The 17,302-nt window shown below is 42.8% G+C and overlaps 1 protein-coding gene across 1 annotated transcript; it reads right to left on the reverse strand.

The window, feature by feature from the left end:
- Positions 1 to 1,153: 1,153 nt before the first annotated feature.
- klhdc3l (kelch domain containing 3-like) lies at positions 1,154 to 17,059 on the reverse strand. Its single transcript, XM_072397823.1, has 8 exons — positions 16,941 to 17,059; positions 9,176 to 9,368; positions 6,556 to 6,638; positions 6,367 to 6,445; positions 5,465 to 5,511; positions 3,613 to 3,733; positions 2,541 to 2,730; positions 1,154 to 1,898 (listed from the first exon to the last, which is right to left on the reverse strand). The coding sequence occupies exons 2-8, from the start codon at positions 9,333 to 9,335 to the stop codon at positions 1,265 to 1,267; spliced, it is 1,314 nt and encodes a 437-aa protein (XP_072253924.1). The 5' UTR covers positions 9,336 to 9,368; positions 16,941 to 17,059; the 3' UTR covers positions 1,154 to 1,264.
- Between the last annotated feature and the right edge of the window lie 243 nt (positions 17,060 to 17,302).

Here is a 17,302-nt window from a genome sequence, read left to right on the forward strand (position 1 = left end):
CCACAGCCTCCACCTCGACTCCCTCGATAAGAACTGGTGGTGACTTTGATCTGGACCTCCTGAGGTTGATGACCACCAAAGATCTTCACCGGGCTCCTACACCCCCCTCTCTATCATCCCTGAAACACCCCACCATGGCTGTGTCGTCGGCATACTAATGTAGCATTTAACATATACATAACATCTAATATTTCATCTGATATTTTTCAGGAAGAAAAGGAAAATAAGAAACATCCATATTGTCCCCATTTATGAAGCAGTGAAAGACGGCAGCACAGAGGGACCGGGGGGGGGGGCCTCAGACCATGAGGCAAGCTCCTGCGCAGGGGTCAGAACATCACCTCAAACTCCTGCGTTCATCACACAGGAAATAAGCTTCCTGAAGGCAACATGGTCTGGGTGTTACTGAAGGGAAGGTTGAACATCAGTGGCCACATTCAGTCCTTTTTCAGCCATGCTGTCCATCACTGTGAGTCAGAGAAACTGGTTTCTTCTTTTAATCTCTGTCATCAAAGTTATTCTGGGTCTTTTATTATTGTGTTGAAGCAAATCAGTGAGGTACCTAAATGTTTCCTGCTGATGGTGTCGGTGATACTTTCTCCTGATAGTTTACACAGAGAGAGGCTGACAGGGGCACTAAAACCCCACCCGAGAAAAGAAAAAGCTCGCTGTGACAGTTTGTTCCATGCAAACACATTTCTGTCCAGGACTCAGATATCCTGGCATGTTTTTCAAATACTTTTTTCACTCTCCAGTATGTGGCAGCACTTCCCTCTTAGTGATATCTCAGCTGTTTCCGCAGCTCCATCAGCTTGCTGAACTCTGCTGCCCCCCTGTGGTGTTAAGGTTGTATTGACGCCCCATTCATCGTCTCCCAGTTTAACCTGTCTGGTGTTCCTCCTCCAGATGAAGTACATCACACACATGGCAATGTGAGATGATATATACCAGAGTATATATATATATGTGTGTGGTTTGCACTGGTCTCATCTGTGCTCACTACTGTGTAAAGTCCATATTAAACCAAATGATCTCACACATTATATCTCATTTCGCGGATATCACAGTGACACACCAATAACTGTTAACTGAAGAGTTTATTGCTTTTTTGTGACATTTTAAGTGTACTGCAAAAAAACAAGAGTTATTTTTAAAAATCTATAAAGCATTTCAGTATATTTACAACATGTCAGTAACCCATTTGAGCTGAACACTTAAGGGGAAGTGATACCTTAACACTGCTTCTCAGGTCCATCTTTAGACGTTACGAGTGAGTCAGGGTCATTTGCCACATGGAGATGGGACTCTGTCTGGTATAAGGTCTTCCCCCAAGCACCAGCAGCAGATCAGGGAGATGCTGGTAGATATCCCCGTCCTCCTCACCAAGCAGCTCCTCTTCTGTGCAGCTCCACTGCTTCCTGAAAGCTTTATTCTCAAATGTCAAACAGCTTCCAGTCAACTGCGGTTTGTTCCTCATGCCAGCCTGGTTGCTGCTGCTGTCCACTTCTGAAGAAGGGTGTGTTTTGCTTTTGTAACATTTCTCAGGAGTGAACGTCTCCAGCTCGATAGCGCCCTCTGACCCCAGAAAAGTGAGTTGTGCTGGGAAGAGTTTGTTTTTAAAAGGCCTGACTTTCCCATCCAGCTGCCTGGACTGGAGCGTGGAGCTGGGGCAGGGGCTGCTGGACCTGTAACTGGGACCGAGCCCGGCGCAGCAGTGCTGGATTTTGTCCGGGGGGCTGGAGCCCGGCAGGGCGGCGACCTGGCTCCAGGTCTGGGTGGTGAAGCTGTACATCCACAGACAGCCGGTGGGAGAGTTCTGGCTCTCGCCACCTCCAAACAGAAGCATACTGTCTTTGTAGGCCACAGCTGAGTGGCCCATCAGTCTCGGGGGCCCGGACCTAAAAACAAACATCAGTGGTGTTAGTAGGATGGAGCACTGTCTGGGGGGGGGGGGGTGCAGATGTGGCTCAGCAGACAGAGACAGATGTGTTCATCCGAGAGAGATGCTCTGAAGATAGAATAAGTGTGAATGTGGCTCGTATTGTGGAGAGCTCTCCAACCGTTTTCCCTTATTCAATGAACTGGATTTGATTGGATTGTGATTGCAATGATTTGGACTCTAAATGTATTATTGAAGTGCTTTGAGAAGACATTTGTCTTTGAATGAATAAATAGAATGAACATAAACATGTAAAAGTATACATGCTGTCTTAGTGCAGATCTACTTCTAATGTACACCCTCCAGTATGCAGCAGCACTTCCTGGGTCCAAGCAGTCCCATCATGCAACAGTTTGCTGAACTCTGCTGCCCCCCTGAGGTATTAAGGTGTACTGAAGCCATCATTTTCATCTCCCACATTCAGTTTAAATTAAACAGAGCATTAGCTCAGTGCTCATCACACTCTTTAAAGAGTGTGGATCTTAAAAGATGAAGGAGTCATTTCCTAAACATGTGAGAGAAATATCCACATCCTCCTTCTGTTTCCTCTGAGAAGAATCATTCCTTCAGTTAAAGTCAAACAGCCAAACTTACTACTCACTTGTTTTTAAGACAAGTCCACATGTGGTTGGTGGAGTTCCACCTCCAGAAGTCTCTCTGCTCACGCAAACCCTTTAGGCCACCAAAAAGGTACATGCAGCTCTGGTAGGCCATGGCAGAGTGACTGTGTCTGGGGCCAGGGCCAGAGGAGCCCTGCTGGGAGCCACTCAGAAGGGACCAAACCGTGCCATCTGCCAAACACAGGAAGAGAATAATGCTGTGGCTTACAAAGGGAGTTAAAACGAGTTAAAACGCTGAGCTCCAACATGCTTCCATCAGCTGAAACTACAAAGTAAAAGGTCTGATGCTGAATCTTATGTATGTCTCTCTTTTATTTTTCTATAATGTGTCTGTTTATTAACAAAATATTTATTAATATAACATTCAACAGGAAGCTGGTTTTATCAGATGACACTGGACGTGTTTGTTCTGTAAGATTTACTGTGAAAAAGACAATAAAATACTAAAGAAAAGAAAGAAACGACCAGCTGACAGTATCTGTAATCTGCAGACGTGTGAGGCTCTTCCACAGATCCTCGCCACGAGTTACAGACCCCAAACCTCAAATAATGAAGGTCCTGCCTGAGATGGGGCATGTTAAAAGAACAAATAAACACTTTCCATGTGCCTGAGAGCGTGTGTTCAGGAGAAGTTACCCTGAAAACCCTAAAAACTTCCCCAGCCGGGGCTGCCTGGGACTAAAAATATCTGGTTCAGGGGACTCGGTGTGTTTTCCCAACCTGAGATCAGTGCCAGCTCTCCCAGTGTTTGACACTGAGGTTCGTGGTTTATTTCATTCTCAGCATGTTTTCTAACAGTTTGAGAAACATTTAAATGTGTGGCTCCAGGCCAGACGTATCTTTAGAGATTAAGATTCCTCTAAACCCTGTTTAAGTTTGCACGATCACTCAAGCTGTAACACACCCGGATGAAAAGAAGCCTGGAGTCCTGCTGCTAACTATGGTTTCAAAGGAGATCTCTGTGGCTTTTAGTTAGGAAAAAAGCAGAATATTTTTCTTTTAACAGTTGTGATCAACAGAGAGAAGCATTGAGATGTTTTTTATGGGACTCACCAAAATTCAGACTCCAGAAGTCCTGCGAGGATCCTTTAATGTCGACCAAACCTCCGTACATCAGCATGGCCGAGCCGATCACCACGGCACTGTGAGCCTTCCTGTTGGTTGGCCTCTGAGTCTGCAGGCACGTGAAAACACACACAAGCATCACCAGGAGCCGCTCATCAGCTGAAGGTGAACTAAAACTTTGCTGGTCTGGTTTGGGGCCCGTGGACGCGAGTTTGTGCACTCATTCAGGTGTGACGGGTTCACTTAATTTCAAGGCTTTCGAGGCTTTTTAAGCTCAATACTCAATTTAATCAATGTTTCTTTGGTTTGTGACAATCTGAAAATTGTGGCGTTATAATGACGCTCGCTGGAACCGGAAAAAGACGCTCTGATGCTTGAAAGAGCCGGCGGGAGAAGCATTTTATGGGGGGAGTCAGTTGGAGAGAGAGAAAGAAAGAATCATCAGGAACCGGAGCAAGGCTCAGTGTGCAGCGACTTAGAGACGACCAGAAAATCAGCTGGAGCGCAACCGTCATCTCACTGATTTATTTTGAAGAATTGAACTGAACTTTATTTTGAAGAACTGAACTTTATTTTGAAGAACTGAACTGAACTTTATTTTGAAGAATTGAACTGAACTTTATTTTGAAGAACTGAAATTGAATGAACTGATTTATTTTGAAGAACTGAACTTTATTTTGAAGAACTGAAATTGAATGAACTGATTTATTTTGAAGAACTGAACTTTGTTTTGAAGAACTGAACTTTATTTTGAAGAACTGAACTTTATTTTGAAGAATTGAACTGAACTTTATTTTGAAGAACTGAAATTGAATGAACTGATTTATTTTGAAGAACTGAACTTTATTTTGAAGAACTGAACTTTATTTTGAAGAACTGAACTTTATTTTGAAGAATTGAACTGAACTTTATTTTGAAGAACTGAAATTGAATGAACTGATTTATTTTGAAGAACTGAACTTTATTTTGAAGAACTGAACTTTGTTTTGAAGAACTGAACTTTATTTTGAAGAATTGAACTGAACATTATTTTGAAGAACTGAAATTGAATGAACTGATTTATTTTGAAGAACTGAACTGAACTTTATTTTGAAGAATTGAACTGAACTTTATTTTGAAGAACTGAAATTGAATGAACTGATTTATTTTGAAGAACTGAACTTTATTTTGAAGAACTGAAATTGAATGAACTGATTTATTTTGAAGAACTGAACTGAACTTTATTTTGAAGAACTGAACTTTATTTTGAAGAATTGAACTGAGCTTTATTTTGAAGAACTGAAATTGAATGAACTGATTTATTTTGAAGAACTGAACTGAACTTTATTTTGAAGAATTGAACTGAGCTTTATTTTGAAGAACTGAAATTGAATGAACTGATTTATTTTGAAGAACTGAACTTTGTTTTGTAGAATTGAAATTGAATGAACTGATTTCTTTGAAAAACAGAACTAAACTGCTTGTTTTCGTTTCCAGTTAATTACAACAGAGGGTGGTGCTATTTCAGGTTTCATCCTGTATGGTGTGTTTTGGGGAGTGTGTCTTGACTATCTTAAATGCCAGGAGAGAAACCCAAATCGTCACAGGTTTTGTCCAAAATTATTCTTCAAGTTTGACTTTGAGCCTCGGCAGCTTCCGTAGCCGACACTAACATTTAGGTACTAATGTATTTTCTAAGGTCTTATGATCCATGATGGGAGCACAGAACTGTGTCTACATGAACTTTAAAAGATGCTCTTCATCTGTCGTCTGTAAGAATGCTGACAGAAACTTTGCAAAGCGAGCGCTCTCCAGTGTGACTCCTGCTTCCCATCGCTGTGATATGAAAAGTGCTCTGTACCTGGGGGGGGCGTGTCTTTCCCTGGCAGTGCACCCACTTCTGCTTCGCTGAAACATGACAAAAATAAGGTCAAACAGAGCTTGTAACTCCAGATGAAACATTGAACAATAACTCAGCTGTGTAAGAGCACAGTAAACATCTCTCAGCCTCGATACAAACTATTCAAAAGTAAAGTGCTAAGGAGCTTTCAAGGGAAAATCAATGAAAAACAATGAAGAAATTGATCACAAAATGGGAGCAAAGCTCTGAAAAAATCTATTAATACGTTCCCGTTGTTCTCAAGTAGCTCATGTTGAAATGTAAAAGAATGAGGAGAATTAAAGGGGAACTCCGGTATTTTTAAACCTTTTTTAGACCTTATTTCTGGCATGAAATACGTTCATCTGCTCACCGAACAGTTTGGCGAAAGTCGGCGTGAGTAGATGAACATATTTCATGCCAGAAATAATGTCCAGGTGTAAAAATACCGGAGTTCCCCTTTAAGACCAGCTGTAACAGGCAGTGCCTGAACAGACAAAGGTAAGAAGCTAAGAAAACACAAGAGCCAGCAAGTTGTGGAATTTTACTGAGCAGGAAAAACATGCTGCTAAGCTCCAGGAGTCTGCTTTGGCACAGTTCTTTCATGTAACGGACATTTGACGTTTCATTCATCTATTTGCTTCTGTATTCTATCTTTTATTTATCTAGTTATTTAAAATCAGTATTCAGGAATATGTGTGGTTTGAGGACGTGTGTTTTTAAAGAACAGGCTTCACACACTGCTGGGATCTGCGGTAGGGAATGATTTCCCATGATCTGGAGACTGGAGCCAACATGAAACAACATGTTTAATCAGTTCAGCTAATTTGCTGGCACTAAGAATTTCTTCCCAGAGTAAATTGCACCTTCACAGTGAAACTCACCGATGTCAAACACCCAGAGGGCATATCTGCACTTTGTGTATGCAGAGTCCAACATGCCTCCAAACACATACAGGAAACCCTGGAAAGGTCAAAATGATAAAACATACAGAGGACAGCAGAAAATATGTTACGTGCTTCATGTCTTTGTGTTTTAGTGGAGAAACGTGAAGAAAATTGTATCATTTGTACCTCATGAGCCACCATAGAATGTTCCTCCAGCTCCTCTGGTGCAGCTTCGCCGGTGCAGTTCAACTCTGTCCATTCGTCGCTCACTGAAACATTAATATGAAAATATTAATAAATGCATCGCACGGGGTGGTGACATTTATGTATATGCCAGAGTCCTTCACATCATCGCACCATGAACGCTTCATGAACGTACCGTGAACGCAACATTAACGCACCGTGAACGCACCGTGAACGCACCATGAACGCTTCATGAACGTACCGTGAACGCAACATTAACGCACCGTGAACGCACCGTGAACGCACCATGAACGCATCGTGAACGCACCGTGAACGCACCATTAACGCACCGTGAACGCACCGTGAACGCACCGTGAACGCACCATTAACGCACCGTGAACGCACCGTGAACGCACCATGAACGCACCATGAACGCACCTTGAACGCACCGTGAACGCATCGTGAACGCATCGTGAACGCACCGTGAACGCATCGTGAACACACCATGAAAGCACCTTGAACGCACCGTGAACGCACCGTGAACGCATCGTGAACGCACCATGAACGCACCATAAACTCACCATAAATGCACAATTAACGCACCTTGAACGCACCGTGAACGCATCGTGAACGCACCATAAACGCACAATTAACGCACCTTGAACGCACCTTTAACGCATCGTGAACGCACCGTGAACGCACCATTAACGCACCGTGAATGCACCGTGAACGCACCGTGAACGCACCGTGAACGCATCATGAACGCACCATGAACGCACCTTGAACGCACCGTGAACGCATCGTGAACGCACCGTGAACGCATCGTGAACGCACCATGAACGCACCATAAACTCACCATAAATGCACAATTAACGCACCTTGAACGCACCGTGAACGCACCATAAACGCACAATTAACGCACCTTGAACGCACCTTTAACGCACCTTTAACGCATCGTGAACGCACCGTGAACGCACCATTAACGCACCGTGAATGCACCGTGAACGCACCGTGAACGCATCATGAACGCACCATGAACGCACCTTGAACGCACCGTGAACGCATCGTGAACGCACCGTGAACGCACCTTGAACGCACCGTGAACGCATCGTGAACGCACCGTGAACGCATCGTGAACACACCGTGAACGCATCGTGAACGCACCATGAAGGCACCGTGAACGCATCATGAACGCACCATAAACTAACCATAAATGCACAATTAACGCACCTTGAACGCACCGTGAACGCATCGTGAACGCACCGTAAACGCACAATTAACGCACCTTGAACGCACCATAAACGCACAATTAACGCATCGTGAACGCACCATAAACGCACCATGAAGGCACCTTGAACGCACCGTGAACGCACCATTAACGCACCTTGAACGCACCATGAACGCATCATGAAGGCACCTTGAACGCATCATGAACGCACCATAAACACACAATTAACGCACCGTGAACGCATCATGGACGCACCATAAACGCACAATTAAGGCACCATAAATGCACAATTAACGCACCTTGAACGCACCGTGAACGCACCATGAACGCATCATGAACGCACCATAAACGCACAATTAAGGCACCATAAATGCACAATTAACGCACCTTGAACGCACCGTGAACGCACCGTGAACGCACCATGAACGCATCATGAACGCACCATAAACGCACAATTAAGGCACCATAAATGCACAATTAACGCACCTTGAATGCACCTTCAACGCACCGTGAACGCACCATAAACGCACAATTAAGGCACCATAAATGCACAATTAACGCAGCGTGAACGCATCGTGAACGCACTATGAACGCACCATAAACACACAATTAACGCACCTTGAACGCACCGTGATCGCATCATGAACGCACCATAAACGTACAATTAACGCACCTTGAATGCACCTTCAACGCACCATGAACGCACCATAAACGCACAATTAACGCACCGTGAACGCATCATGACCGCACCGTAAATGCACAATAAAACACAATTAACGCACCACGAACGCATCATAAACGCACCGTGAACGCACCGTGAACGCACCACGAACCCACCACGAACGCACCACGAACGCATCACGAACGCACCGTGAACGCACCCTGAACGCACCGTGAACGCACCACGAACGCATCACGAACGCATCACGAATGCACCACGAACGCACCACGAACGCATCACGAACGCATCACGAACTCACCATAAACGCACCGTGAACGCACCACGAACGCATCACGAACGCACCACGAACGCATCATGAATTCCTTCACTTTTGCCAGCAGTCATAAAAATCCAAGTTACTGGCATAATAGATTGAAAACTTTCCGCTACCTCCCACTGTCCAAACAAACGTGAGCGCGCCCGTCGTCTGTAACAAAGGTTTGGTGAAGGGTGGAGACATGACGTTGGGTGCAGCCCACTGCCTCGGTCACGTGGACGGTGCATTTCTCAGTTTATCTTAAACAGTTAGCTGTTAGTTGAACCTGGAAAATGGCTGCACTCACACTGTCCTCTGCGTGCCGCTGCCTGTGCTCCACCGGTGGCACATGTGCCGCAGTCTGGGAAGCGTGGACATACAGTAAATTCTCTAAACTTGAATCAGTAGCAGTCCTTACCCACACTGTACTTCCAGAAGTCCCTCAGACTGTCATTTTTTCTGCCTCCCAGGACATAGACATTTCCACCAAAGCTGCAGCAGGCGTGCTTGTAGCGGTCACACGGGGACCGGCTGCTCTGAGGGAGCTGCCTCCACAGGCAAGGATTACTTTGACTCATAGCTGGAATCCATCAATCTCACCAGACCATTTTCTAAAAGAAGCAAGACGGGAATGTTAAGAAACAGATAATATAAAATGACCCAATCAATCAATGAGACCTTTGGTTTCAGAGCCTCTAAATGTAAAGTAAAGTGCAATAAACCCAACATACAACATTAAAAACTCTATCTCATTTAGAGCAACAGCTCTTACTTTTGAAATCAGAGGTTCAAACTGAGAAAGTTTCTGAGTGAAAAATCATCAAACAGTGTTTCCCAACCCTGGTCCTTAAGCCCCCCCCCCCCGTTTTCCATGTTTCCCTGCTCCGGCACACCTGAATCAAATGAATGGGTCAGGTCTTTAAGGTGCCTTGGGACCAGGACTGGGAAACACTGCCTTACGACACCGGCTTTGTGGGCAGACTGTGGAGGTTGTTCCAACTCTGGACTTCAAACTGTGAGTGAACCTGTGTGAGCTGGGTGGAGCTCGGTGTGATGTGCACCTGGGACTGTGACCCACAGAGCACATGACAGCTAATAAAGGCCTCGGTGTCGGGGGGAACACACTGACTCCAGGGAGAAAGTCTCCATGTGCAAAATGTTCTTCCACTTATGACGGCTTTAGTTTCTGCATTGAACTTCAAACCATGACTGAACACAGCTCCACTAACTTTATGCATCAGCCATGATGTCTGAACACTGAATCTGATGTGCAGCAGCTGATGCATGATGGGAAACACAGCTTCATCACAGCCTTTGAGCTTAGGAGCTGCTCCATTCTTTCAGTAAGAGCACGCTTTGCTTTGTTGTGAACATCACGTGAGAGCGTTTCCGTGTGATGACATCACAATCAGGCTCTGTAGCGCTGGGCTTACATCTGGTCCCAGATCGCTCAGGACTTTTCATTATATCAGGAACATGATTAATGTTTGTTTGTGTTTCTGTGTAATAATCAACCCTTTCAGCTCTGCTGAATACTTCCTGTATTTACAAAGCAGGCGGGGGTCAGGCTGGGTTGGACACCTGAGCCGTGCAGAGGAAACATTAAAAATGCAGGTATGTCACTTGATGCAGGTGGAATTTTACACCACATGCTGTGAAATGATTTTTTTCTTTTTCATGCATCAGTTGATCTGTAAAACATGAGAAAGTCCAACTGATTCTGTGTTTAAAACAGGCCGGAAGCATCAAATCATGGTCATGTTGAAAAGATGACGCCACTAACTTATTAAAAGCTATTATTTTCTGTCTCCCGACTAACTGATAAAACACTTAAAGTCCCACCTTGAAATGAACTCGTTCAGACAGCTGTTGGTTTGTTCAGGGCCGATCCACTGATTAATTAGGCTGTTCTGCATCTTTGTTTTGAACACAGGTTCCTCTGTCAGGTTATTCTGCAGGAACACCACCCGCACATCCACTTATCACAGGACTGTCTGACTGGATGTCATTTAAACTCTTTAAGGTTGTGCTCAGCTGGTTAGCCTGAGGCACCACTTCTGATAGTTAACCTGACGGAGGCCTGTTTTTCACTTGGTTTAGTCGTTTCTACAAAGATGCCTTCTATCTCTGTTCATGTTATTTAAAGATATAACTTTGTTCTTATGAAGATGGTGGAAGGTCGGGACCACAGAACCCGGCTCTAACTCCTCTCTGCATGGCTTTCAAACTGCACACCTGTGAGTCCACAGAGAGACTTCACCTGTGTTACCTGCTGACGCCACATGTTGCCAGGCAACAAGCACAACACCCCGACACAGTCGAGGGGTCCTCTGGAGATTTCAGCCACCTCTCTCTGCTACACTTTAACACTTTGTAAACTGATTATGATGTATGAATATATTGAGAATTATCATAAGTAATGACGCATTTTCCTCCATAATTTATAGTGAAACCACAGAAGTTCCCTTTGGGGATGAATTTAATTCAGTTTCATTTCAAACAGAGACACATTCATCTCTTCCACTGTTACACAATCAGTCATAGCCATGCCATCCACTATATCCCAACAAAGTGCAAACAGCTGTAAGGTCGTGTGTTGAAGAGACAACCACCTCCTTTCTACTTACTTAAAGAGACACTCACCTCCTTTCTACTTACTTAAAGAGACACTCACCTCCTTTCTACTTACTTAAAGAGACATGCACCTCCTTTCTACTTACTTAAAGAGACACCCACCTCCTTTCCACTTACTTAAAGAGACACTCACCTCCTTTCTACTTACTTAAAGAGACACTCACCTCCTTTCTACTTACTTAGAGAGACACTCACCTCCTTTCTACTTACTTAAAGAGACACTCACCTCCTTTCTACTTACTTAAAGAGACACTCACCTCCTTTCTACTTACTTAAAGAGACACTCACCTCCTTTCTACTTACTTAAAGAGACACTCACCTCCTTTCTACTTACTTAAAGAGACATGCACCTCCTTTCTACTTACTTAAAGAGACACCCACCTCCTTTCCACTTACTTAAAGAGACACTCACCTCCTTTCTACTTACTTAAAGAGACATGCACCTCCTTTCCACTTACTTAAAGAGACACTCACCTCCTTTCCACTTACTTAAAGAGACACTCACCTCCTTTCTACTTACTTAAAGAGACACTCACCTCCTTTCTACTTACTTAAAGAGACACTCACCTCCTTTCTACTTACTTAAAGAGACATGCACCTCCTTTCCACTTACTTAAAGAGACACTCACCTCCTTTCTACTTATTTAAAGATACACTCACCTCCTTTCCACTTACTTAAAGAGACATGCACCTCCTTTCCACTTACTTAAAGAGACACTCACCTCCTTTCTACTTATTTAAAGATACACTCACCTCCTTTCCACTTACTTAAAGAGACACTCACCTCCTTTCTACTTACTTAAAGAGACACTCACCTCCTTTCTACTTACTTAAAGAGACACTCACCTCCTTTCTACTTACTTAAAGAGACACCCACCTCCTTTCTACTTACTTAAAGAGACACGCACCTCCTTTCTACTTACTTAAAGAGACACTCACCTCCTTTCCACTTACTTAAAGAGACACGCACCTCCTTTCTACTTACTTAAAGAGACACCCACCTCCTTTCTACTTACTTAAAGAGACACTCACCTCCTTTCTACTTCCTTAAAGAGACACTCACTTCCTTTCTACTTACTTAAAGAGACACTCACCTCCTTTCCACTTACTTAAAGAGACATGCACCTCCTTTCTACTTACTTAAAGATACACTCACCTCCTTTCTACTTACTTAAAGAGACACTCACCTCCTTTCCACTTACTTAAAGAGACATGCACCTCCTTTCTACTTACTTAAAGAGACACTCACCTCCTTTCTACTTAGTTAAAGAGACACTCACCTCCTTTCTACTTACTTAAAGAGACATGCACCTCCTTTCTACTTACTTAAAGATACACTCACCTCCTTTCTACTTACTTAAAGAGACACTCACCTCCTTTCCACTTACGTAAAGAGACATGCACCTCCTTTCTACTTACTTAAAGAGACACTCACCTCCTTTCTACTTACTTAAAGAGACACTCACCTCCTTTCTACTTACTTAAAGATACACTCACCTCCTTTCTACTTACTTAAAGAGACACCCACCTCCTTTCTACTTACTTAAAGAGACACTCACCTCCTTTCCACTTACTTAAAGAGACATGCACCTCCTTTCTACTTACTTAAAGATACACTCACCTCCTTTCTACTTACTTAAAGAGACACTCACCTCCTTTCCACTTACTTAAAGAGACATGCACATCCTTTCTACTTACTTAAAGAGACACTCACCTCCTTTCTACTTACTTAAAGAGACACTCACCTCCTTTCTACTTACTTAAAGAGACATGCACCTCCTTTCTACTTACTTAAAGATACACTCACCTCCTTTCTACTTACTTAAAGAGACACTCACCTCCTTTCCACTTACATAAAGAGACATGCACCTCCTTTCTACTTACTTAAAGATACACTCACCTCCTTTCTACTTACTTAAAGAGACACCCACCTCCTTTCTACTTCCTTAAAGAGACACTCACCTCCTTTCTACTTACTTAAAGAGACATGCACCTCCTTTCTACTTACTTAAAGAGACACTTGCCTCCTTTCTACTTACTTAAAGAGACACTCGCCTCCTTTCTACTTACTTAGAGAGACACTCACCTCCTTTCTACTTACTTAAAGAGACATTCACCTCCTTTCTACTTACTTAAAGAGACATTCACCTCCTTTCTACTTACTTAAAGAGACACGCACCTCCTTTATACTTACTTAAAGAGACACGCACCTCCTTTATACTTACTTAAAGAGACACGCACCTCCTTTATACTTACTTAAAGATACATGCACCTCCTTTCTACTTACTTAAAGAGACACTCACCTCCTTTCTACTTACTTAAATAGACACCCACCTCCTTTCTACTTACTTAAAGAGACACGCACCTCCTTTATACTTACTTAAAGATACATGCACCTCCTTTCTACTTACTTAAAGAGACACTCACCTCCTTTCTACTTACATAAAGAGACACTCACCTCCTTTCTACTTACTTAAATAGACACCCACCTCCTTTCTACTTACTTAAAGAGACACTCACCTCCTTTTTACTTAGAGACATGCACCTCCTTTCTACTTACTTAAAGAGACACTCACCTCCTTTCTACTTACTTAAAGAGACACTCACCTCCTTTCTACTTACTTAAAGAGACACTCAGCTCCTTTCTACTTACTTAAAGAGACACTCACCTCCTTTCTACTTACTTAGAGACACTCACCTCCTTTCTACTTACTTAAAGAGACATACACCTCCTTTCTACTTACTTAAATAGACACCCACCTCCTTTCTACTTACTTAAAGAGACACTCACCTCCTTTTTACTTAGAGACATGCACCTCCTTTCTACTTACTTAAAGAGACACTCACCTCCTTTCTACTTACTTAAAGAGACACTCACCTCCTTTCCACTTACTTAAAGAGACACGCACCTCCTTTCTACTTACTTAAAGAGACACTCACCTCCTTTCTACTTACTTAAAGAGACACTCACCTCCTTTCTACTTACTTAAAGAGACACTCACCTCCTTTCTACTTACTTAAAGAGACATTCACCTCCTTTCTACTTACTTAAAGAGACACGCACCTCCTTTATACTTACTTAAAGAGACACGCACCTCCTTTATACTTACTTAAAGATACATGCACCTCCTTTCTACTTACTTAAAGAGACACTCACCTCCTTTCTACTTACTTAAATAGACACCCACCTCCTTTCTACTTACTTAAAGAGACACGCACCTCCTTTATACTTACTTAAAGATACATGCACCTCCTTTCTACTTACTTAAAGAGACACTCACCTCCTTTCTACTTACATAAAGAGACACTCACCTCCTTTCTACTTACTTAAATAGACACCCACCTCCTTTCTACTTACTTAAAGAGACACTCACCTCCTTTTTACTTAGAGACATGCACCTCCTTTCTACTTACTTAAAGAGACACTCACCTCCTTTCTACTTACTTAAAGAGACACTCACCTCCTTTCCACTTACTTAAAGAGACACGCACCTCCTTTCTACTTACTTAAAGAGACACTCACCTCCTTTCTACTTACTTAAAGAGACACTCACCTCCTTTCTACTTACTTAGAAACACTCACCTCCTTTCTACTTACTTAAAGAGACACTCAGCTCCTTTCTACTTACTTAAAGAGACACTCACCTCCTTTCTACTTACTTAGAGACACTCACCTCCTTTCTACTTACTTAAAGAGACACTCACCTCCTTTCTACTTACTTAAATAGACACCCACCTCCTTTCTACTTACTTAAAGAGGCACTCACCTCCTTTTTACTTAGAGACATGCACCTCCTTTCTACTTACTTAAAGAGACACTCACCTCCTTTCTACTTACTTAAAGAGACACGCACCTCCTTTCTACTTACTTAAAGAGACACTCACCTCCTTTCTACTTACTTAAAGAGACACTCACCTCCTTTCTACTTACTTAAAGAGACACTCACCTCCTTTCTACTTACTTAGAAACACTCACCTCCTTTCTACTTACTTAAAGAGACACTCACCTCCTTTCTACTTACTTAAAGAGACACTCACCTCCTTTCTACTTACTTAAAGAGACACTCACCTCCTTTCTACTTACTTAGAGACACTCACCTCCTTTCTACTTACTTAAAGAGACACTCACCTCCTTTCTACTTACTTAGAGACACTCACCTCCTTTCTACTTACTTAAAGAGACATACACCTCCTTTCTACTTACTTAGAGACACTCACCTCCTTTCTACTTACTTAGAGACACTCACCTCCTTTCTACTTACTTAAAGAGACACTCACCTCCTTTCTACTTACTTAAATAGACACCCACCTCCTTTCTACTTACTTAAAGAGGCACTCACCTCCTTTTTACTTAGAGACATGCACCTCCTTTCTACTTACTTAAAGAGACACTCACCTCCTTTCTACTTACTTAAAGAGACACTCACCTCCTTTCCACTTACTTAAAGAGACACGCACCTCCTTTCTACTTACTTAAAGAGACACTCACCTCCTTTCTACTTACTTAAAGAGACACTCACCTCCTTTCTACTTACTTAAAGAGACACTCACCTCCTTTCTACTTACTTAGAAACACTCACCTCCTTTCTACTTACTTAAAGAGACACTCACCTCCTTTCTACTTACTTAAAGAGACACTCACCTCCTTTCTACTTACTTAAAGAGACACTCACCTCCTTTCTACTTACTTAGAGACACTCACCTCCTTTCTACTTACTTAAAGAGACACTCACCTCCTTTCTACTTACTTAGAGACACTCACCTCCTTTCTACTTACTTAAAGAGACATACACCTCCTTTCTACTTACTTAGAGACACTCACCTCCTTTCTACTTACTTAAAGAGACACTCACAGAGTATTACTAAGCTATCATACCGAGTAATACCAAAGATCTAAAACTATTCTTTACTTTGATGTGATGTCTGTTGTTTATTGTCCTATTTGGATCATTTTACGCGGAATACTGATCGATAATGACACATTATTTGACCAAATAACACCTGCCGTCAGCCTTCTGACTCATGCTCATCTGACTGTACAGCCACACACCCTGTTGGAGAGAAGTTAGGACACCGTGTAATGGTCTCCCACAAAGCCAGTCAAAGTGACTTCGGCCCACCTATTTTCCGACTTGCACCAGACATTTCTGAGCATCTATCAGGTCACATTTAGTTAGCTAACGTGTGGAAATGTTGGCTGCTCCTGACTCCGCCTTTTGAAAGATAAGACAACTACTTTAGGAGGAATGTGAACCGTTAACTCAGATAAGCAACGATGCATATTTTTGGGATTCCAGATGCTGTTAACTCACAAAGTCAAGTTAGCACCATCTGTAAACTCAATCTGACAATTTACAGAGGACCGACACGGTTAAAACAGTTAGGCTGAAGAAGAGGAAATGAGATGGAACTTTTTGAGCTCCTTTACGACTGAGACGCTGTTTCCCACGCAAACAAGAGTCAGCGAAGACATGTTTCCATGCCTAACTATGAAACAGATATTTCGAGTACAAAACAAAAGGTGTTACACTGTTACAGACGGTACTTACGGCAACTTCACGGCGCCTCTCTGGTCGCCAGTTACTCCTCTGAGCCCCTCGGTCTGTGCTCCGAACGGATATTTGCTACATTCAATGTTGCCTCGTAAAATGCGCTTCCCTAATTTGGGGAGTTGTTGCAGAAAGAACACATACATTTTGGTTTTTCAACTAAATATGTAGCCATATGAATGTGGGAATGTTTCGTGTCATACAATCATAAGCTTCCGCAAATATACTAACCTAAATGCACCAGTGTGCAGACTTTATCTTTACGTGTGGTATTCATCTCCAGTTCTCACGAGGACAACCAAAAGAGGAGATGACACAACTGCGAATTTCAACATAGACTTCAAGATACTTTTTGGCCTCAT

This window comes from Leuresthes tenuis, unplaced genomic scaffold (genome assembly GCF_036924035.1).
Source record: "Leuresthes tenuis unplaced genomic scaffold, fLeuTen1.0.hap1 SCAF_12, whole genome shotgun sequence".
Taxonomy (NCBI): domain Eukaryota; kingdom Metazoa; phylum Chordata; class Actinopteri; order Atheriniformes; family Atherinopsidae; genus Leuresthes; species Leuresthes tenuis.

Coding starts and splice junctions, on each gene's coding strand:
- klhdc3l (XM_072397823.1), bottom strand. CDS start 9,335: ATGAGTCAAAGTAATCCTTGCCTGTGGAGGCAGCTCCCTCAGAGCAGC. Junction 3,734..5,464: donor GAAAGACACGCCCCCCCCAG/GTACAGAGCACT, acceptor ACGTGCCTGCAG/ACTCAGAGGCCAACCAACAG. Junction 1,899..2,540: donor TGGACTTGTCTTAAAAACAA/GTGAGTAGTAAG, acceptor GTTTGTTTTTAG/GTCCGGGCCCCCGAGACTGA.